The following is a 23,174-nucleotide window of genomic DNA, read 5'->3' as shown; positions in this document are numbered from 1 at the left end:
CCTCATCAACACTCCTAGATTCCACCAATCAGCTAGCCACCCACCTATCTCCATGTCTTGGAGAGGTGGGAGGAAATTGATGTATCTAGGGGAAACCCACATGTGACTTGGAAGGGAACCTGTTGGTGTTATGGCATGCCAAGCAGCATTTTATCCACATAGTAGACTATTCCCTTAATTTGCAGAGGTCTAGAATAGATGGGCAGATTGGTCATATAGAACTGCATACAACTCTAATTAAGTAACAGCTTGTGCACTTGTCTCCACACAGTAGGAAAGATTCAAATGCACTGGAGAGGGTGGCAGAAGAGAATTACATGGATGTTGCCAGCTTTGGAAAACTGTAGCAAGCAGTGCAAAATGGATATTTCCTTTAGAACAGAGGATGCCAAGGGGAAAGTTAAACGTAGAAAATATAGTAGGACCTAGCTGGAGTTAATAGAAGGACTTACTTCTCTGGGCATTGGGATTACAAACCAATGGGTGTAGAATTAACTGAATTGATAGAAGGATTAGAGACAAGATAGGAAACAAGTTTTGACTTGGAGGCCCACACGCAAAACGCTGGAGGAACTCAGCAGGTCAGGCAGTATCTATGGAAATGAATAAGCTGTCGATGTTTCGTGCCGAGACCCTTCATCAGGACTTGGAAGTTTTGGCAACTTGGAACTCAGTGCTAGAATTGGTGATGGAGTTAAAACTCTTGACCATATTTAAATATGACTTGTGGAGTTGGGAGGAGGAGCATGTAGAACAAAGAGTCAGAAAATAGAATTAGGGTGGGGAACTCTTTTTCGACTAGGTCAGACACAGTGGGACAAATGACTTTCTTCTATGCTGTAAATTTTCTAAGGTTACATAATTCAAGATTAACTTGGTGTTTGTGGGATCTTCTGTGCATAGTCAGGGTAATGTATTTTTTACATTTCAACACTTTATTGTCTGTAAAGCACTTTGTGGCATGCTGAGGATGGTGAATAGATATATAAATAAAATTGGAAAAGAGTGAACAGTTGACGTTTTGGGCTGAGATCCTTAACCAGGACTGGAGAAAAAAAAAATGAGAAAAAATATAAGAAGGCCATAGATAGACAATAGACAATAGGTGCAGAAGTAGACCATTCGGCCCTTCGAGCCTGCACCGCCATTTTGAGATCATGGCTGATCAATTACTATCAGTACCCGGTTCCTGCCTTGTCCCCATATCCCTCGATTCCCCTATCCATAAGATACCTATCTAGCTCCTTCTTGAAAGCATCCAGAGAACTGGCCTCCACTACCTTCCAAGGCAGTGCATTCCAGACCCCCACAACTCTCTGGGAGAAGAAGTTTTTCCTTAACTCTGTCCTAAATGACCTACCCCTTATTCTCAAACCATGCCCTCTGGTACTGGACTCTCCCAGCATCTGGAACATATTTCCTGCCTCTATCTTGTCCAATCCCTTAATAATCTTATATGTTTCAATCAGATCCCCTCTCAATCTCCTTAATTCCAGCGTGTACAAGCCCAGTCTCTCTAACCTCTCTGCGTAAGACAGTCCAGACATCCCAGGAATTAACCTCGTGAATCTATGCTGCACTTCCTCTACAGCCAGGATGTCCTTCCTTAACCCTGGAGACCAAAACTGTACACAATACTCCAGGTGTGGTCTCACCAGGGCTCTGTACAAATGCAAGAGGATTTCCTTGCTCTTGTACTCAATTCCCTTTGTAATAAAGGCCAACATTCCATTAGCCTTCTTCACTGCCTGCTGCACTTGCTCATTCACCTTCAGTGACTGATGAACAAGGACTCCGAGATCTCTTTGTATTTCTCCCTTACCCAACTCTATACCATTCAGATAATAATCTGCCTTCCTGTTCTTACTCCCAAAGTGGATAACCTCACACTTATTCACATTAAACGCCGTCTGCCAAGTATCTGCCCACTCACCCAGCCTATCCAAGTCACCCTGAATTCTCCTAACATCCTCATCACATGTCACACTGCCACCCAGCTTAGTATCATCAGCAAATTTGCTGATGTTATTTTCTATGCCTTCATCCAAATCGTTAACGTAAATGGTAAACAGCTGTGGTCCCAATACCGAGCCCTGTGGCACCCCACTAGTCACCACCTGCCATTCCGAGAAACTCCCATTCACCGCTACCCTTTGCTTTCTATCTGCCAACCAGTTTTCTATCCATGTCAATGCCTTCCCCCCGATGCCCTGAGCTTTGATTTTACCCACCAATCTTCTATGTGAGACCTTATCAAATGCCTTCTGAAAATTGAGGTACACTACATCCACTGGATCTCCCCCGTCTAACTTCCTGGTTACGTCCTCGAAAAACTCCAACAGATTAGTCAAGCATGATTTACCCTTGGTAAATCCATGCTGGCTTGGCCCAATCCTATCACTGCTATCTAGATATGCCACTATTTCATCCTTAATAATGGACTCTAGCATCTTTCCCACCACCGATGTCAGGCTGACAGGTTGATAGTTCTCTGTTTTCTCCCTCCCTCCTTTCTTAAAAAGTGGGATAACATTAGCCATTCTCCAATCCTCAGGAACTGATCCTGAATCTAAGAAACATTGGAAAATGATTACCAATGCATCCGCAATTTCCAGGGCCACCTCCTTTAGTACCCTAGGGTGCAGACCATCTGGACCTGGGGATTTGTCAGCCTTCAGTCCCATCAGTCTTCTCATCACCGTTTCCTTCCTAATGTCAATCTGTTTCATTTCCTCTGTTACCCTATGTCCTTGGCCCATCCATACATCTGGGAGATTGCTTGTGTCTTCCTTAGTGAAAACAGATCTAAAGTACTCATTAAATTCTTCTGCCATTTCTCTGTTTCCCATAACAACTTCACCCAATTCATTCTTCAAGGGCCCAACATTGTTCTTAACTATCTTCTTTCTCTTCACATACCTAAAAAAGCTTTTGCTATCTTCCTTTATATTCCTGGCTAGCTTGCGTTCGTACCTCATTTTTTCTCCCCGTATTGTCTTTTTAGTTAAGTTCTGTTGTTCCTTAAAAACTTCCCAATCATCTGTCCTCCCACTCACCTTAGCTCTGTCATATTTCCTTTTTTTTAACGCTATGCAGTCTCTGACTTCCTTTGTCAACCACTGTGGCCCCTTTCCCCCCTTTGAATCCTTCCTTCTCTGGGGGATGAACTGATTTTGCACCTTGTGCATTATTCCCAAGAATACCTGCAATTGCTGTTCCACTGTCTTTTCTGCTAGGCTATCCATCCAGTCAACTTTGGCCAGCTCCTCCCTCATGGCTCCATAGTTTCCCCTGTTCATCTGCAACACTGACACCTCCGAGCTGCCCTTATCCTTCTCAAATTGCAGATAAAAGCTTATCATATTGTGATCACTACCTCCTAATGGCTCCATTACTGCGAGATCGCTTATCAAATCTTGTTCATTACATAACACTAAATCCAGAATAGTCTTGTCCCTGGTCGGCTCTCGTACAAGTTGTTCCAAGAATGCATCCCGTAGGCACTTTACAAACTCCCTATCCTGTGGTCCAGCACCAACCTGATTCTCCCAGTTCACCTGCATGTTGAAATCCCCCATAACTTCTGCGACATTACCTTTGCCACATGCCAATGTTAACTCCCTATTCAACTTGCACCCAATATCCATGCTACTGTTTGGTGGCCTGTAGACAACACCCATTTGGGTCCTTTTGCCCTTACTGTTCCTCAGTTCTATCCACACAGACTCTACTTCTCCTGACCCTATGTCCCCCCTTGCAAAGGACTGAATCTCATTCCTCACCAACAGGGCCACCCCACCCCCTCTGCCCACATTTCTGTCCCTACGATAGCACGTATACCCTTGTACATTCATTTCCCAGGTCTGATCTCCCTGCAGCCATGTCTCCGTTATCCCAACAACATCATAGTTACCCATTCGCACCTGGGCTTCAAGCTCATCCGCCTTATTCCTGACACTTCGTGCATTCAGATATAGAATTTTTAACCCATTTCTCCTCTCTCTGTTTGAATCGCTGCCTATTGTGCTTAACCCAGCTCCCCGAACTCCCATCGGGCTATACGCCCCTAGAATTTTGTTGTCCTTCCTACATTTACTTATTCTTTCAACACATTTAACTCCATGTTCCGTCAGACCATCCCTCTGTACACGAGTCCTCCTTATCACTTGTTCCGCCCCACCTTCCTCTACTACACACTTAATATTCCGGAACCGTGTAGTCCCCACCTGTCCTTTATTCTTCCTCTCGTTATCCTCTCTCACATTCTGGATCCCCGCCCCCTGCAAATTTAGTTTAAACCCCCCCCAAGATGTTCTAGCAAACTTCCCTGCAACATTGCTGCCTTGCCTGCTGAGTGTGTGTTGTTTAGATTTCCAGCATCTGCAAGAGAATAAAGAACATTGTTCCTTCTGTTCTAATAGATCAAAGCAATATTTTACATTTTTGGAAAAATCTTGGTCAAAACTTTCTTACTATGTAATTTCTGAAACCTTTTGGCAAAGTAACAGAGGGAACGGTTAGCTTACAGATTAAGGAAGTTCAGCTAAAGCCTTTCCTGCAAGTTTACTGATCTTGATGACTTGCAAGTTCTTTCCGCTGATAACAGGCCGAATAATTCACCAGTGGGTTAGAGTGTTTGATGAGACTGTGTGAACACCGCCGTATTCTGGAGTTTGAAGACTGAACGCCTTAAAGATCTGATGCTTCATTTTGTACATGTCATGTAGAAGGGTTTGGATATATATTATGCCAGGATGATATATGTCCAATGTGTCTCACAGACAATCAAACATTCTTGAGATCTAGTCAATGTGGCAATGTAGGGAAATACTGAAAATGATTTATACACTTCAGTTCCCACAAGGACCGTGGACTGCCCCTTTGTGAAAGATCCCTCAGAACAATCCCAATCCTGATCTTAGCTCCAAGCCAATATCTGTCCCTCAACATCGGTGATGTTGGTTATCAGGTCAATAATGCAGCCAATGTTGCCCTCTGGTGGTCTGGCTGGTTCCAGGTTTTGGACCCAGTGATGCTGAAGGTACTCGCAAGTCTGGATAGGGTATGACAGTGTCCTTCCTCTTAAGGCAAGTGGAGTTTAATCCAGACAAGTGTGAGGTAATGTATTTGGAGAGATGTAACAAAGTAAGCGAATGCAAAACAAATGGGAGAATGATGACTGAAACATTTTGAATGTTAAAAGGCCTAGACATGGGAGGATGCTTCCAATTGTTGGATGAGTCTAAGACCAGAGGTAACAGCCTCAGAATACAAGCACAAGCTCTTCCCTTTGGAACAGAGATGAGGAAGAATATCTTTAGCCAGAGGGTGGTGAATCTATGGAATTCATTGCCACAGACGGCTGTAGAGGCCAGATCATTGGGTATATTTAAGGCAGACGTTGACATGTTCTTGATTAGTAAGGGTGTCGAAGAATATGGGGAGAAGGCAGGAGAATGGGGCTGGGAGGCATAATGAATCGGCCATGATCAAATGGTGGAGCAGACTCGAAGTACCGAGTGGCCTAATTCTTCTCCTGTGTCTGATGGTCTTATTGAGGGACAGAGGGAAACCCTAGAGCGTAGCACGCATGCTAGCGCAGCATTTAGTGCAGTTGCCTCACAGCTCCAAAGACCTGGGTTAGATCCTCACCTCTGGTGTTGTCCCTGAGGAGGGCTTGCATTTCTTTTTGATGGTATGGATCTCCAATGGCTGCTCCAGTTTCCTCCCAGACATTAGGTTAATTGACCCCTTGGTATAGGCAAATGGGAGCATGTAAAAGGGAATAACTGGCAGAGTATAGGGAAAGGAGGTGGGAGGAATGAAACTGCTGGGATATCTCTGCTGGAAGAAAGATGGCCTCCACTTGCGTTGTAAGTACATCCACAGATCTTCAAAGGGAAGTCAATAAGCCAGTTAAAAGAAAGTGCACTTGAGGGTTGACGGCAGAGAGTAAGTTCATCAGTATCTCATGGGGCTCCTGTGAATCCTGGCATTGTGGATGGGTCGGAGGGATCTGCGTCAGGCTGAATGAGCTCCTCAGTCTGGGGCTCTTGTGGCAGGAGAACGTAGATTCTCTCATCATTGGATTTTATTGAATTCAAGAATCTTTGCAAGTAAAATATTTCATGCAAAAACAATTTGACTAAGAAAATATTTGCTTACTTGCATTATCGCCGTGTACCTTACACACCTATGCTATAAAATAACTTCTTGCCATCTGTTCACAAAACCGCCATTCAAACAGGAGCTGACTCCACTGCTCACAGCTCTTAAGCAGCATCCAATGCTACTTTGCATCCGTCACTTTGTGTGTCTAAAGTCTGGAAGGTGTGTGAGATTCTGTGTTTTCTACAAGGTTCAACTCAGTGTATTTCTTTTTATTTCTGTTTACTATAAATTATGGAGGCTTTTCCTTCTCTAATTGTGCTCTTTAGTTACATTGTTTCTTGTGAATCTGCTGACATGTTGCCCTGTGACTGCGATGCTACTGCACCAGTGTTGTACCTGTGCATGTGACAACAAACTTGACTTTGACGTTGGCAGAGCTAGAGGATACAGGACAAGCCTTTGGCCACCGAGACCACACTAGTTATAGCATAGATAATGAAGTTGGGGGCAGATAATTTGGCACCTTATTTCTGCTCCACCATTCAATAAAATCTTTTATCTCAGCATCACTTTCCTGAATGGCTTGACTCCCAACATTTATTCAGAAATGTGATATGAGGATAGTACCTCACTGGCATAGTAGGGCCGAGTAGCCTACTCCTGGTACTAATTGGTACATTCAGGCATCCAAGGTTAATAGATAGCAAGAAAACAAATTGCTGGAACAACTCAGCAGGTCAGGCAGCTTCCAAAGAGGGAAATGTACATTCTCGAAGCGTGGTTCTCTACAGAAGAATTCATCAACATAGATCCGGCCCATGAACCTTTATGAAGAAAGGAGAAACCATGATAATGTCAACAACTAACGAGTCACTAGTAATCTCGGGATCTGGACAGCAAAGCAAACACTTCAGATGGACCTTCCTTGAAGCTGGCCAGTCAAGATCTTCTACTGCTAAACTGTTGAGTGTTTTGAAGCGGCGGACCAGATCATGATGTCTAAGCAATGTCCATTTGGACCCTGGAGGAGTATATAAGCGGGCTGTCTGAGGAGACCACACCCTCAACTGTGCACCAATGACGCCTTCATGATTGGAGCCGAAACGTCTGCAGATGTTTTGACAAGCTCAGCGATCAGACAAACTTCCAAATACGCTCCGTGGCCACTTTACTAGGTGCCTCCAGTGCTTAATAACGTGGCCACTGAGAGAATATTCATGGTCTCCTGCCACATTCGAGGTCTGACATGTTGTGCGTTCAGAGACGGTCTTCTGCACACCACTGTAGTAATACGTGGTTACTTGAGCTACTGTTGCCTTCCTGTCAGCTTGAACTAGTCCGTCCATCCTCCTCTGACCTCTCTCATTAACAAGGTGCTTTCGCCCACAGAACTGCTGCTCACTGGATGTTTTTTGTTTATTGCACCATTCTCTGTAAACTCCAGATATTGTTGTGCCTGAAATTCTCAGGAGACCAGCAGTTTCGGAAATATTCCAAATACCCCATCTGGCACCAACAATCATTCAACGGTCAAAGTCACTTAGAACACATTTCTTGCCTATTCTGATACTTGGTCCGAACAACAACTAAACTTCTGTATGCCTTTATGCATTGAGTTGCTGCCACATGATTGGCTGATTAGATATTTGCATTAACGAGCAGGTCTACCTAATAAAGTGCCTGTCAAGTGTAGAGTCCATTGAGAAGTCAGATAGTGACTGTCCATATCCCAAAATAATATGCATCCTCTGGATTTTTTAAGTGCAGAAAGTAGAAAATTCAATGGATAATGAACTCTGAAGTCGGTGACATTTGTGTGGATTTTGGAGGTGACAAGCTGCCCCTGAATTGGAGAATATTGCAATAGGAAGAGGTATTAAATCTTTCAGGGTGAGTGTACTGCAGAATCACACTTGATGGGAAAGACTGATGGAAATTATACTTTGAGAAGGCAGCTGGATGCAAGCCTCGGGAACACTTGAATTGATTGAGTGCTGGGGCGAAGGGGGATTAGTCTGAAGGGAGGCAGTTACCAATTACTGTGAACAGTCAAGTTGGTTTGTATTATTAATAAATTGGCATTCTTGGTACTGCAAACATGGTTTTTACAATCTGTGTTCATTATACTCTACTGCACTTGAGAATAGAGCAGCTATCAGGAGAATGGCTACTGATTTGCAGTAGAAAAGTTTGTGCGTGCGCGGGTGCATGCAAATGCATATATGTTCGTGTAGATGCATGTGAATGTACACGTGTGCACGCTTGTGTATGTGTGTGTATACATGTGTGAATATGTATGTGCACATGCATGTGCGTGAATGTGTGTGTCTGTGTGTTTGTGTGTGCACGTATGTCTGTGTGCGCACGTGTGTGTTTGTGTGTGTGTGTTTGTGTGTGTCTGCGTGTGTCTGCGTGTTTGTCTGTGTGTGCGTGTGTGTGTTTGTTTGTGTGTGTGTTTGTGTGTGCGTGTGTTTGTCTGTGTGTGTGTTTGTGTGCGCATGTGTGTGTGTGTCTGTGTGTGTCTGCGTGCGTTTGTGTGTGCGTGCGTGTGTGTGTTTGTGTGTGTCTGTGTGTGTCTGCGTGTGCGTGTTTGTGTGTGTCTGTGTGTGTCTGCGTGTGCATGTGTGTGTGTGTGTCTGTGTGTGTCTGCGTGTGTTTGTGTGTGTGTGCGTGTGTGTGTTTGTGTGTGTCTGTGTGTGCATGCGTGTGTGTTTGTGTGTGTCTGTGTGTGTGTGCGTGTGTGTGTGTTTGTGTGTGTCTGCGTGTGTGTGTTTGTGTGTGTCTGCGTGTGTGTGTTTGTGTGTGTCTGCGTTTGTTTGGACTGCTGTTTTCTCTGCTTTCATCTTGAAACATTGAGTCATGATTGCGCTCAAATCTCTTCATGCCTCCTTTCTCTCTGTAAGTTTACTCTGGCTCCAGCATCTCCAGTTGTCATCCCCTATTCCTGTCTTCTTGTTCATCCTTACATTTAGAGAACTTTCCACCGGCAGCAGTGCCTTCAATTGCTTGGAGCTTGAGCTCTGGAAATCTGCTTCCAACCCTCCACACCCATTCTGTCCTCATAGCCACTTTTCCACCTTTCATTTAATAGTTTCTTCTTGAACCACACGTTTGTCACCTGCCATAACCTCACATTTAATGGCTGACTCAGGTCTCCTCTGATAGCACCCCTATGATATACTTTGCAATGTTTTATTGCATTAATGAGAATGAGCAGATGGATTTGCAGTACCTACAGGCTCAGAACATCAGGACGTGTGGTGCTGAATGAGCACAGGGCAGGAATGCAATAACAACCAAATCATTGGTTCTAATGATGAGTCTGAGAGAAGTATTGGTCCCTGGTTGAGAATGCAGTTGCTCTTTTCAAAACACCGTAACCTATCCCATTGCTTGAATTTGTCATCTGACCTAACCCCTCCTTCTTTGGTCAATACTTGTCCAATCACACACCAACAGTTGGTTACCACTGGCAACCCTGTTTCACCTCTGGGAATCACCCCCACCCCCAATTCTCTCTTGTCAGTTTCTCCTTAGACCAGATGTATTTGAGCAAGTTTGCAGTCAGCAGTTCTTGGTCAGCAGTATGTGGCTCAGAGACAAATCTTGTCCAGTGGTGTTGAGGTCCGTATCTTGAAAGGCACCAGTGTCAAAGCTACCGCTCAAAATGCAAGTTGTTACTGATTAATTCCCATACAGTTGATTCCACTTCAAATTATAAACAGAGGACTGACTGACTGTGCGAGCTGTACGGATTGTGCGCTGAGAGTGACAGATATAGACAATTCATTAGGAGATGGCACAGGTTCAGCTTCTGAAAATAACTGTTAATTGAAGAGGATAATGAGGGACTAATTAACTCTTCAATCATACTTCATCACTACCAGAGAGCCTCATTAGTTTTCAAAGTCACGTTTTCGTTCACTGAAGATTGGCAGCCCTTACTTATACAATGTGAAGCTGATGTCGCTTCCTTAGAAGAGATGTGTTGCAAATCCATTTCTGATTTCTGATGAAAACTGTCAACTCTTCTTTCCTTTGATTCACTGTGAACCCAGAAAGAAGCAGTGATGATTTCCCTCCAATGTTGGGTTGAAGTTCCATAAGCACCAGGAGACTCTTTGTCCATGGAGAGTGCTTATCACTCTGTCTATCCAGTTGTTCACCCCCCGTGATCAAAAGCAGGGACCCTTCCTCCCGGTCCCCCGACCAGTGGCATTCAGAACCTGAACATCATTGTGACTGCATTCAACATATCACCCAGAACAACGATTGACCTTAAGGTCATCAGAATCGGGAGCAACAGAAGGCCATTCAGTCCTCAAGCTTATCCTCTTATTCAATGAGATCACCGCCCGATCTTGGCCTCAACTCCGCTTTCCAAATGGCTCTCAGAAAATAATTGATTGCTGCAAAGGTCAGGTAAATAACTTAGCCTTGAATGTATTCAATTCTTCTGCTGCCAGATCCCTCTGTGATTCACAAACCTCTGGAAGAAATTATTCTGAAGCTGTGCACCAAATGCTAGACCATGTCCTCTTATTATCTACCCTGTCAAAATCCCTCAGAATCTTATAGCTTTCAGTAAGATCATCCCTCATGAACATAGACCCAACCAACTCAACCTTTCCTCTCTCCAGATCTCAGGATTCAACTGAATGAACTTTCTCCTGAATCGTCTCCAAACGTTGTGGCTTCAACACTCCTCCCGCTTGTCAAGCAGCCCCCTGCAGAAATATGGGATGTGGTGGGTGGAGCATCACTCTCTGGCTTTTCAAAGACTCAAGGCCAACATAGAACATACAGTTCCAGAAAGAGTGTCTGTGCTGAATATGAGGTCACAGGATCCATATCCCTCCATCTTCTGCACATTCATGAGCCTGTCTAAGAGCCCTTTCAACTCCCCAATCATATCAGCTATCACCATCACCCTGGCAACTGTTACAGGTACCTACGGCTCACTGTTTGTTGACAACGAATACCGCAATGGGCAAACAGATGTTCAGGTGATGGGTGGCAGCTGCTCCTGTATCAAGTGAATTCTGGGTGCCATGTGTTCAGTTTTCCAAAGCTGGGCTGCCCTATAGCTGACTGAAAGATCCAGGGTTTGTTAACAACTGAAACGTAGCTCCTGTGTGCAGTTCACTCACATTTATGGGACTCGAGTAGCCTGAGCCACTGCACAAATGTCAACTATTGCTGAAGGGTGGTTTCTTCTGAAATGGGAACTCTATGGAACTTACAGGACAGAAACAGGCCAAAAGAAGATGGTGTAAGTTTTTTTTAACCTGGTGGGGAATTCTGGAACCAGAGGGCATAGGATAGATGGTCATCCACAAGATGATCAGGAATTTCCTCCTGGTGCAGGGCTCAAAACATTGACCATTCCTCTGGTTCTACAGATGCTGCCTGACCCACAGGATCACCTCCAGCAGTTTGATTTTTGCTCAAAAAGTATTTCTTCTGCCCAAGACTTGGATAACAGCTCCTCCCTGCTAAACCCTTTATAATTTCAAGGACCTGTCATCTCTCAGCTTTCTCCTTTCCAAAGGTTCTCCCTGCTCTCCCAGTGGATCTAATGAGCAATTCTATGGCATTCATTTTTGCTCCATGTCCACCGGTGTTCCTGTCTCTGTTGCAACAGTGCTGGCTCTCCTCCATCCCCTCCAGGAGGAAGTGCAGCTGATTATTAGAGCAGGCCTTTGAATTATATCCACAACTAGCTATATTACCTCTATCCTAAGAACGTTTCCCCTCCCTTGTGGTTTTCTGTCAATGAGTTTAATGCTTTTCTCTCTGGTGATTCATCTCTTTGGCAGAAAGAAGAGTCTTCCTCTATTGAAATCCCTCTCTGTCTTTGAAACCTTTATGGGTGATTTGAGGGGAGAGAGTTTCAGATCTCCAGTCCACGAAGAGACATGATACACAAACACCTGGATAAAGTCTATCAATATTAAAATTGCAATCCTTATTTTTAAATCCCTCCCCACCTCTGTGATCTCCTCCAGCTCTACAATCTTCCGAGATCTTTGCACTCTTCCAAATCCTGCTCCTTAGATTTCCTTCACTCCACTGGGGCCGCCAAACCTTGAGCTACCTAGGCAGTGAGCCCTGGAATACCCTCCCCAAACATTTCCACCTCGCTTGCTCCTTCAAGACTCCTTAAAGTCTTTCCCTTTGAGATTTCTCTGCCGTTGTTGGCATTCACACGATCATTGCTCCTGTGAAGTACCTGGTGATATATTGGCACAACACACTGAAGGCACCACACAAATGTGAGAAGTTGCTTGAGGAGCTCAGTGGGCCAGGAGAAGGGGGGGGGATGGGTGGGTGGGCACTCAATGTTTCAGGTTGAGACCCTTCATTTGGACTGAAAGAGGTGAGGGGAAGGAGGAAGGCAAAAGCTGTCAAGTGAAAGTTGGAACCAAGTGAGGAAGGATGGAGGAGAGAAGGTTAGGGATGGCAGCTAGGAGTTGATAGGTGGAGACAGCAAAGGGCTGCAGATAGGAGAGGAAGATGCGGTCAGACCCACTGTTCCTCTAGCAGGTTGTCTGTTGCTCCGGATTCCAGTATCTGCAGTCTCTGAATAAATGCAAGCTGATGTGATTGGTCTGTCTGTGACCTTACTTCATGGCAGCAGAAGTTACATTGACGCCGACAACAAGTTTGTAAAATATAAGCTGAAAACCAACAGGAATCTCCGACAGTATTAGATAGCTGCTTTTGATCACCAGTTGTCAAAACTTCTTTTGTTATTTAAGATGAGAGCGTATTGATAGGAATCCTTCACAAACCTCCCTTGCCTCTTACTGTCATTGTCGTCATTTAGCAGAGAGTTGACTCTTTTCAGAATGAGTAATCGCTCATCTGGGTGCCTGTGAGATCTTCTCCATCTTCCCTTGTTTGGTCCATTTCGCAGAGTGACCACAACTAACAGGAAAGTGGCGGGGGTGGTGGCCAACGTTACCTGTATAGAAAATAAAATGCATTAACATCAGAAATAGATAGGAGAGAGCAACAGAGAATAGGAAGGGGAAAAACGGAAAGAAAGGAATCAGAGACAAAGTGAGAGGGGGATAAAGAAAAATGAGAAAAGAGAAAAAAAGGAGTGAAAACAAAATCAAGAAAGAATAAGAGATTGACAGACAGAGGGAGACAGAGAGAGGGGAAAGTAAAGTAAAAGAAAGTAAGTGAAACAAAGTTCATGGTAAAATGTTATAGCAAGTTTCCATAGTTATGAATAAAACTTTAAAGGAAAAAAAAGTGTAAAACACTTAGTATTATTTAATATCACTAACACTTTAATTTAAAATTCTATGCTGTTAAGAATTTTAACCATGGTGCCATTGCCTCTCATCTGCTCCATTGGGGTGATACATCTTTTTATTGTCTGATGGGCTTCCCCATATCCAGCACTTGTCACTAGGATTCCCTTATGGACATCTCATTGAGCAGGCCACCGAGTTGACCTACCAGCAGCATTTGACATCAGGGTGTCTGTGCATCTCTGGGAGCAGCCTGTAGATAGATCAGATGGTCCTCTGTTACTCAGCTGCTTGGGGTGAACTGAGACAAGGACACTTGCCACTTTCTCCACAGCCTCTTAGCAAAGTCATAAATATTTCCAAAAATGGTCTCAATTTCATTAAGCTCTAATCCATCTTCAGAGACTTTGGTGGACCTCAATTGTAAGCCAAGGTGGGTGGGACATCCATAGGTCTCTCCCTCCTGAATGTGTGCATCTGTTCAATGTTAATGAGGGAAAACTGTGGGTAATTCCTGTCTAGTGCTCATCTTCAACACTACGGCTAGGTTGATCCCAGTAAGGAGAGGGTGGGTGCAGAGGCTGACCACCATATCTTCCTCCCTTGTTCTTCCTAATGTTTCCACTGAACCTTTCCCTTCTTTTTTGTTCACTTTTTCTGAGTAATTGTGGAGTAAAAGCTGAGTCTGCTCCTGGTCACTGGAAGGAATTCTCTCACAGCATCTTGAAATGTGAGCTTTGCCCACCAGCTCTTCATCTCCTGCAATACTGACTGGATACTGCACTGCCAAATGCCGCCCATCAGAACACTTGGATTCCTCTCACCTCTTTTGGAAGATGAGCTGAGGCCATCAGTTCACTCATTGTGATGTTCTGCTCAGCACACTGAGCTTGTGGACCCCTGGTGCAGCCCCGAAGACCTCAAGACCAACAACCCTCCGTGGAAGGATGTTCTCAGGTTTCGTGAGTTCTGGACCGAGTTGGAGGAATCCCTCACTGATGACACCATATTAGCAGAAATATAATATAGCAAAAATTAGAAGGAAGTTAGAGAATTGGTAAGCTTTTAAAAAAACAACAAAAGGCAACAAAAAGAAACCATAAGGTGAGAAAAGATGAAATATGAAGCTGGCCAATAATACCAAAGAATACAAAAAATGCCTTCGAATATGCAAAGAGTAACAGAGAGGCGAGAGTTGATATTGGACCGCTGCAAAATGATGCCAAAGAGGTAGTAATGGGGGGGGGGGTAAAGAAATGGCAGATGAGCTTTAGAAGTTTTTTATGTCAGCCTTCACTGTGAAAGACACTAGCAGTATGCCAGAAATTCGAGAGCGTCTGGAGACAGATGTGAGTGCAGTTGCTATTGCTAAGGAGAAGGTGCTTGGGAAGCTGAAAGGTCTGAAAGTAGATAAATCATCTGGACCAGATGGATTACATCTTAGGGTTCCAAAAGAGGCATTAGTAATGATCTCCAAGAATCACTAGATTCTAGAATGGTTTTATTGGACTGGAAAATTGCAAATGTCTCTCCACTCTTTAAGAAGGGAGGGAGACAGAAGAAAGGAAATTACACTGTAGACCAGTTAGCCTGACTTCAGTGGTTGGGAAGATGTTGGAGCCCATTATTAAGGATGAGGTTTCGGGATACTTCAGGAGGTGAATGATAAAGTAGATCAAAGTCCGCATGGTTCCCTTAAGGGGAAATCTTACTTGACAGAACTGTTGGGATTCTTTGATGAAATAACAGGCAGTTTAGACAAAGGAGAGTCAGTGGATGTTGTTTACTTGCATTTTCAGAAGGCCCTTGACAAGCTGCTTAACACGATAAGAGCCCATGAAGATACCAATATGGATAGAGACTGGCTGACTGGCAGGAGGTAAAGAGTCAGGACTTTGCTGGTTGGCTGCCGGTGACTAGTGGTGTTCTGCGGGGGTCGCTGTTGACTTCGTTTCACACTATAGATAGATAGATAGATAGATAGATACTTTATTCATCCCCATGGGGAAATTCAACCTTTTTTCCAATGTTAATGATTTGGATGACGGAATTGATGGCTTTGTGGCCAAGTCTGCAGACGATACAAAGATAAGTGGAGGGGCAGGTAGTGTTGAGGAAGCAGTGAGACTCTAAAAGAACTTGGACAGATTAGGAGAATGGGTAAAGAAGTGGCAGATGGAATATAGCGTAGGGAAGTGCTTAGTCAGGCACTTTGGAAGAGGGAATAAAAGCACAGTCTTTTCAAGCTGACACCAGTAAACAACGTGATCAATGCTGACGTCCTGCAGACTGTTCACAAAACTTGTTTACTTCTTCTTCTCTTTCAAATATGATTCTCCCACTAAGCCATGTGCCATTGGAACCTGTGATTTACATTTTGAATGCGAGTTGTTGGGCTGATTGCTTTGCTGTCTCTGAGGGGGTTTGCTGAGGTCTGGAGCAGGGTATGTGGCCTGGAGATGGGCTGCGAGCCCATGATCGACTCTGCTTCTCTCTGATCGAGGCATGGAGCAAGGTTGAAGTTGCCGTGGGTGAGAGTGGAAGATGGGCGGATGTTCGGCTCCATCTGCCTGCGTTTAACTGGTTTTCCTCTCCCCCTCGCTAGCTGCTCTTGGAGGAAAGCTCAGGAGTCCTGGGATCCATGTTGCCAGGATTGATGGGTGAGGCTGTGGGCTCATTTTGTGGGACTTTGGGTTTCATGTTGGATGTGTTTCTTGTGCAGGATTCTCCGAAGTCTAACTTGCAGGTTGAGACAGTGGTAAGGAAGGCAAACTTGATGCTAATGTTCACTGTTAAAGTACTAGACTGTAAGAGCAAGGAGGTAATGCTGAGGCATTGGTCAGACCAAACTTGCAGTATTGTGAGCATATTCAGGCCCCTTATTCATGTTGGAATTGGAGGGAGTCTGGAGGAAGTTCATGAGAACGATTCTGGGAATGAAAGGGTTAACATATGATGAGCAGCTTAATGGCTCCAGGCCTGTACTCACTGGAGTTTTAAAGAATGAGGTGAGGTCTCAATGAAACCTATTGAATATTGAAAGGCTGAGATAGAGTGGCTGTGGAGACTAAGCTGTGGGTGAGTCTAGGACCAGAGGGCACAGCCTCTGAACAGAGGGACGTCCATTTAGGACAAAGATGAATAGGAATTTTGATAGCCAGAATGTGATGAGTCTGTGGAATTCATTGCCATGGATGGCCGTGGAGGCCAAGTTGTTGAGTATATTTAAAGTGGAGGTTGATAGATTATTCAGGGGTTGAAAGGGATAAGTCAGCCATGATGGACTGGCGGAGCATACTCAATAGGCTGGGTGGCCTCATTCTTCTCCTATGTCTTACGGTCTTATGGACTGCCTGCTGCCTGTTCCTGGTAGAAGTACCATCGACTTGCAATGGGCATGTGCGTGTGGTCTGGGCTTCTTCGGAACTGCAGCACAGAAATATGGAACACGATGGAGGAGAGATGACTGTCCACCCCACGCTCAAGGTCTGTATCCATGATGTACAGAATTAGGGGGCTGGAGGTCATCAAATCTGTCCCTGCATCATTATCCAGCCACAACTGGCTCATATAGAGTGGCCTCCACCATCTAAAGGAATCACTGACCATCAGTAATAAGGTCAATGAGGTAATTTATTTTACTTCAGTTTGTATTATTGTGTGCAATTAGTTTCCATATGTTGACTGTGGTGTGAATGACTCACCAAAGACATTTAGAAACGGTGAGAGACATAAGGAACTGAAAATCTGGAGCATCAAAGCCTTTTGAGACTACATGAGCTGTTAGATGCCAACAAGTTGGTAGGGGGTGGGGCCTTCATCTCACCGCCAGAAGCTCTGCTGTTGCTCACGGACACCTCTGCCTTGCAGACCAATTACAACCACTGGGCCAGCAGGACACGGGGAACTGCTGGGCTTCAAGTGCTGGTTGTGACTGAGGGCATCCCGTAAGGGGTGAATGGAAGGCTTGTTCTGATCCCAGTGTGATCTGGGCCAATCTCTCCTTGTCTACTTACTGAACTCTTTCATGCTTCTTTAACACCTTTGGTCAACCAGGGTTTATGCAACATTTTTTAAAAACTTAACTCTTTAAAGTCTCACTAATATTTTGAATTGCCAACTTACGAACAAGTGAGGTAGTTCTCTGGACCAGTTCTATGGATGTTCAGCCAATAGTGGTCATATAAACAATCCCAGGAATTAATTGCAATGAATTCTTTCTCTTTAAGGTTCCATGACACAATGTTCATGTTTAACACATGAAGTAACCATGTGTTTACGGTCCCGTTTGCTGCAATGTATATTGGAGCCAAAGGAACTTTCTTCTTTCATAAGGATGATAAGATCATCTGTCTAGACATCAGATCCCAAGTTTCAGCCAAACTTATCACAAGCTCCAAATTGCTAAAGACTTTTGGTGTGTTTTAATGGTCTGCCTTTAACCATTAGGTTGCTTTATGTAATGAAGGGAGGTCCTTCATCAATCCATGACAGAACAAACTCCCCCAGAACACTGTGGGGACGAGTGGGAAGCGTCTTGTCTCTGGAACAAGAAAGTTGTCAGTTCAAACTATTTACTGCCACTAATTAAAGTAGTCGTTAATTAACAAAAACACATCTGGTATTGGAAATAAAGAATATAAAAGAAAGAGAAGCAGGAATAGACTATTCAGCCCCTAGTTCCTGCTCGACCACTCCATAAGATTAATCTCAGCACTACTTTCCAATATTAACCTTTTATCTTTTTATTCACCTAATATCTATATATATCCATCACCTCCCTATGGTGCTCCTCCCCCTTCCCTTTTTTATCCATAGCCTCTGTCCTCTCCTATCAGATTCTCCCTTCTCCAGCCCTTTATCTCCGACACCAATCAACTTCCCAAGTCTTTACTTCACCTCCTCCCCCTCTTCCAGTTTCACGTGTCACCTGCCACCTTGTACTTCTTCCTCCCCTCCCCCCATCTTCTTACTCTGACTTCTCCCCTTCCTTTAAAGAGTCTCGGGCCAAAACATTGACTGTCTACTCTTTTCCGTGGATGCTGCCTATCCTGCTGAGTTCCTCCAGCATTTTGTGCTTTGGATTTCCAGCATCTGCAGATTTTCTACTGTTTGTAATATCTACAAATCACTGTCCTCAACATACAAAGGCTAGGGTGGTGGGCTGGAGATATATCCCTACCAAAGGAGGTGTAAGGTGCTCCTTCCCTCCACTGGCCTGCAGTCACCCTTGGGTAGGGTGAAGCACCTGCTTAGCTCCGGATCAGGGTCACTGAAGTAATGGGAGCGGGTGGTGCATGATTGTATGAGCAGCTGGTGCATATCCCAATTCCTGGTTATGTGACCACAGACGCCAGGCAGACAATCTCTGAAGAGTACTGTTAATGGCTAGGGTCACCCATCTTGTAAAGATACTGCCCAGAAGAAAGCAATAACAAACCATTTCTGTATGAAAATTTAGCAAGAACAATCATGGTCATAGGCAAAGGATGCCCACATCGTCCGACAAGGCACACGATGATGTATATGGTAGAGAATTGTTCAGGTTCATTGCCTCCGGGGGAAGAAATTTCTCCTCATTTCAGTCCTGGATGGTTCACCCCTTATTTTGAAACCATGACCCTTGCTTCCAGACATCCCAGCCAGGGAAAACATCAACTTTGCATCTATGCTGTCGAGCACCATAAGAATGCATACGTTTGAATGAGATTGCCGCTCGGAATTCAAAATTAAAATTAAAAACAGAGAATCTTGGCAACGTCAGCAGCCAGGAGGCATCTTTGGTGAGAGAAATAGAGTTCACATTTCAGACTAATGATGTTTCCTCAGAACTAGTTCCAGTATTTTCTGCTTTTATATGATTAATTAACTCACCTTCCTGTGGGTATACTAGCTTCCTATGTTACAACAGTGAGCACCTTTCATTGGCTGTAAAATACCCTGGAATATCCCGGGGTTGCAAAGTAGCCTCAGAAATACAATTTCTACTTTTCTCCCATGTTATTGCACCACAGGAGGTGCAGGAATGTAAAGAGTAAGGAACTACACTTGGCATTGGAAAGTAAGAGAGGACCCTTGTTAGGTAGAGGCTAAGGCTGGGGGTTGCTGAGTTGCTCACTCACCTACTCCTGGCACTGAAATGCTATTTATTTTTATTGTACGTCAGCCAGACAGAGGCCAGCATTGGAGGCATATCCATTTGGGTTACCCAGAGAAATCGGCGGCAGCACAACATTGCATAGGCAATAACCACAGGATTGACTTCGACGGCACAAGACTACCATGTCGCGCCAATGGCATTTGGAACCTCCTGGTGAAGGAAGCTATTGAAACAGGACTAGAGAATAAGGATTTCAACAAAGACAAAGGTCTTGTTATAAGAAAGAATTGGAATACGATTCCAAACAAGGTGGGACAGCAGACACCTGATTGGTTGAGGACTAACCAATCAGGAGGGACAGACAATGGGAGTTGTGTATATATACCACTGGACTAGAGATGCCTAGGCATCATCCCTGATGAAAGGTGGCGGAGTTTATCATCGACACATTGGGTAAAATCGATACCTGTACCCAATCTGGAAGCCCGAGAAGAGCTAATGCATCATTTATTTTTCTTATTTTTAATTTAGAGATAGAAAACAGTGACAGGTCCTTCCAGCCCAACAAGCCTGGCTGCCCAAATACACCCAAGTGACCAATTAACCTAGAGACCCACACAGTCATGGGGAGAACGGAGAACATACTGTACAAACATCTGATAGACAGCAGCAGGAATTAAACCTGAGTCACTGACACTATAAGGCGTTAGATTAACCACTATGCTAGAAAGCCACCCCGTTATCATCAAACCCCTCTCACAAGGTGCACGAGGACTCAGGGCCTGCACTGAAAGTCTCTCTTGCTAAGAATACTAGGATGGCCATTTTTCAAAAAAGAATAGCAAAGACTAATCAAATCATTATTAAAGATTTGACTCATTCAGCTAGCATTTTCTACTTCAAATATCGGGGTAATTGGTTTTCACTGTAAGTCAGTATTTGCATATTATAGTGTGTTTGCTGGGAAACATGGTGAGTTTGAATCGCTGTTTCCTAAAGTGTTCTCGGCTGACTCTCCGCACCTCCTTCCATAGACCATGGTGGACTCATTGACTAAGATTGATTACTGGGATCAGTCAATGACCTCATTATAGCATTGATTAACTACTAGGGTATTGTAAGCTGAACTAAATATTGCTCTGCCTGGCAATTCCAGGCACCTTCAAGCATATTGATTGACTCAGTGTTAATAACTGCAGCTTTCAGTGTAGAGTGCCTTCATTGCAATAAAACATCCGTAGAGTTATTGCAGGGCTGTCAGGTCAGGAGAGAAAATGATAGATGGCCAAAAAGATTCCCCAGCTTGAAACTTGGGACACGATGGCCGTTACTGGGTCAGTTAATGATGGTGCAAAGAAACAGATTTGGAGGGACCTGGTGGATAAACAGGAAGATGCTGCAGATGGAAGGTGTAGCTGGTTAAGCTTGGGGGGGCTCTGTCAAATCTGTGTGGATCGCATTGAGCTGGAATGTGACTGGATGAGTGGATGAAGAAAGAGCTGCTTTGCGCTTCTGCACCAGCTTGTGCTCCGGAACACTTTCAATTTTCTCCATCCCGTCAACAAAACAACCTCAAATTTTACAGTCGGGAAAGTGCTCAGAAGACTTTCCCACAGGAATCTCACTGGATACAGTAACCAACTATCCCAGCCTACAGTACAGTCATTCTGTTTGAGATGGACCAACTTTGGTAAAAAAACAAATCATTAGAGCTCAAGTTCTAACCTGTCCACTCTCTCACTGCTTCTGACACTCCCGACCCCACCCTTTTCCACTTCTACTTTCCAGAAACTTCTCTCATCTTCCAAGTTTAGATTTCTTATGCCTCTCCCATGCGCTGCCTTGCCTTGCTCCTCCACCTCTCTCCCTTTCATCCCTCTTTCTCATAGCCCAATGTCTCTTTTCACCCAAAATCTCAAATCCTTCCTCTATCTTCCCACTCCATGTCTCTCACCCCCAAACCTGCCCTTTCCCTGTGCTTTCCTCCTTTATCTCCCCTCATTCCCTTCCTTTGGAGCCATTTCCCTGTGTTCAGTTCAGTCAAAGGGAAAATGGACAAACTCCAGACATTATAGATCAGGATTGAAGCTGGATCTCTGCACTGAGGCAGTGGCTCTACTGGATGAGTCATTGTGTTGACTATCACAGGTATTCACCTTGCCTGAATTCCTCGGTTCACATCCAGACCATGATTCTATTATTCTCACTATCCATAGCCTCATTCCTACCTGTACCTGGAATTTCCTCCATACCTTCAACCTTTAAATATCTGTAGCCTTCGAACTCCGTTTCTATGATCATCTGCAAATCAAATGGTCTCAGTATTAGTGACTGTACCTCCCAGACAGCCCCTCTGACAGTGTAACAGTGCAGATATTATAGAATGAATGCAGCGGAAATTTACGAGGATGTTGCCTGGATTGGAGGGTATGCCTTATGAGAATAGGTTGAGTGAACTTGGCTTTTTCTCCTTGGAGGGACGGAGGATGAGAAGTGACATAGAGGTGTATAAGATGATGAGAGACATTGATCATGTGGATAGCCAGGGGCTTTTTTCCCCAGGGCTGAAATAGCTAACACGAGGGGGCATAGTTTTAAGGTGCTTGGAAATAGGTACCGAGGTGGTGTCAGTGGTAAGTTTCTCATAAAGAGTGGTGGGTGTGTGGAATGTACCACCAGTGACGATGGTGGAGGTGGATACAATAGGGTCTTTTAAGAGATTCTTAGATAGATACATGGAGCTTAGAGAAATGGAGGGCTATGTGGTAGGGAAACTCTAGGCAGTTTCTGGAGTAGGTTACATGGTCAGCACAATGTTGTGGGCTGAAGGGCCTGTAATTGCTGTGGATTTCTATGTTCTAATCCCTCAGAGGTGTAGTGGGAAGGTTGACGTGGTGTATGGGTTCATCCTTCTGGAATGGGTGTTGAATCCATGAATGACTCAGGATGCTGCCCCTGAGCACCGGGCCTTGTGTTCTGACTACTTCCTCCTGCTTGTGTACCCTGCAGCAAAGAAGAGGCGAAGGAATTGGAGAAGGAGCTTTATGAGGAATATCGATTCGGGCAGCAGCAGCTGATCGAGATTGCGGGCTACAGCTGCGCCATGGCTATCACGAAGGTAGGCCGTGACCCTGAAACCCCCACCCCTTCCAGTCGTCCCGATCGCCAGAAAGACCGGCCTCCGGCCCAATCCTCACAATCCTCAATCCTCTGGCACTGGGGGCTCTGAGCGAGGACTCTGCTCATCCCTGCCACTGGCTCACAGCACCGGGAGAAGAGGCCTGTGTTGGCATGGCAACAAACTCGGATAATCTGCACCATTGTCACAGCTGTCTACAGATGTTGCTCAGGCATATCTGTGAACAGCCAGGTGCCTTCTGTTGCTCCACTGTCTACTCGGATTTTGAAGAAAAATGGCAATTTATTGCTTCTTACATTTTAAGGAATGAAATGTTATGAGCACAGATCTTATAATCTGCAGCAGTGAGTTAAAAAATTAACCCTTACTCTTCCATAAAGATATACTATTCACTTTTCTCAGTATCAGAATCATATCTATTATGACAACACGTCATGAAATTTGCTGTTTTGTGGCAGCAAAGGATATTTTTTAAATTACCGTGTCATCTAAATAAATAATAGACAACAAAACAAATTAATTAATGAATAGATAGATAGAGTGAAAGATGAATAACACG

The 23,174-nt window shown here is 44.4% G+C and overlaps 1 protein-coding gene across 1 annotated transcript in view; it reads left to right on the top strand.

Moving 5' to 3' along the window:
• Nucleotides 1-23,174, top strand: part of yjefn3 (YjeF N-terminal domain containing 3) — a 131,627-nt gene that overhangs the window by 77,467 nt on the left and 30,986 nt on the right. The window contains exon 2 of the mRNA XM_073068568.1: nucleotides 22,486-22,594. Within this exon, the coding sequence (XP_072924669.1) occupies nucleotides 22,486-22,594 (109 nt within the window). The remainder of the gene's footprint in view (nucleotides 1-22,485; nucleotides 22,595-23,174) is intronic.

This window comes from Hemitrygon akajei, chromosome 16, assembly GCF_048418815.1.
Source record: "Hemitrygon akajei chromosome 16, sHemAka1.3, whole genome shotgun sequence".
NCBI classification, from domain to species: domain Eukaryota; kingdom Metazoa; phylum Chordata; class Chondrichthyes; order Myliobatiformes; family Dasyatidae; genus Hemitrygon; species Hemitrygon akajei.
Note: the sequence above shows the minus strand (reverse complement) of the source record. Positions and strands in the feature narration are given on the sequence as shown.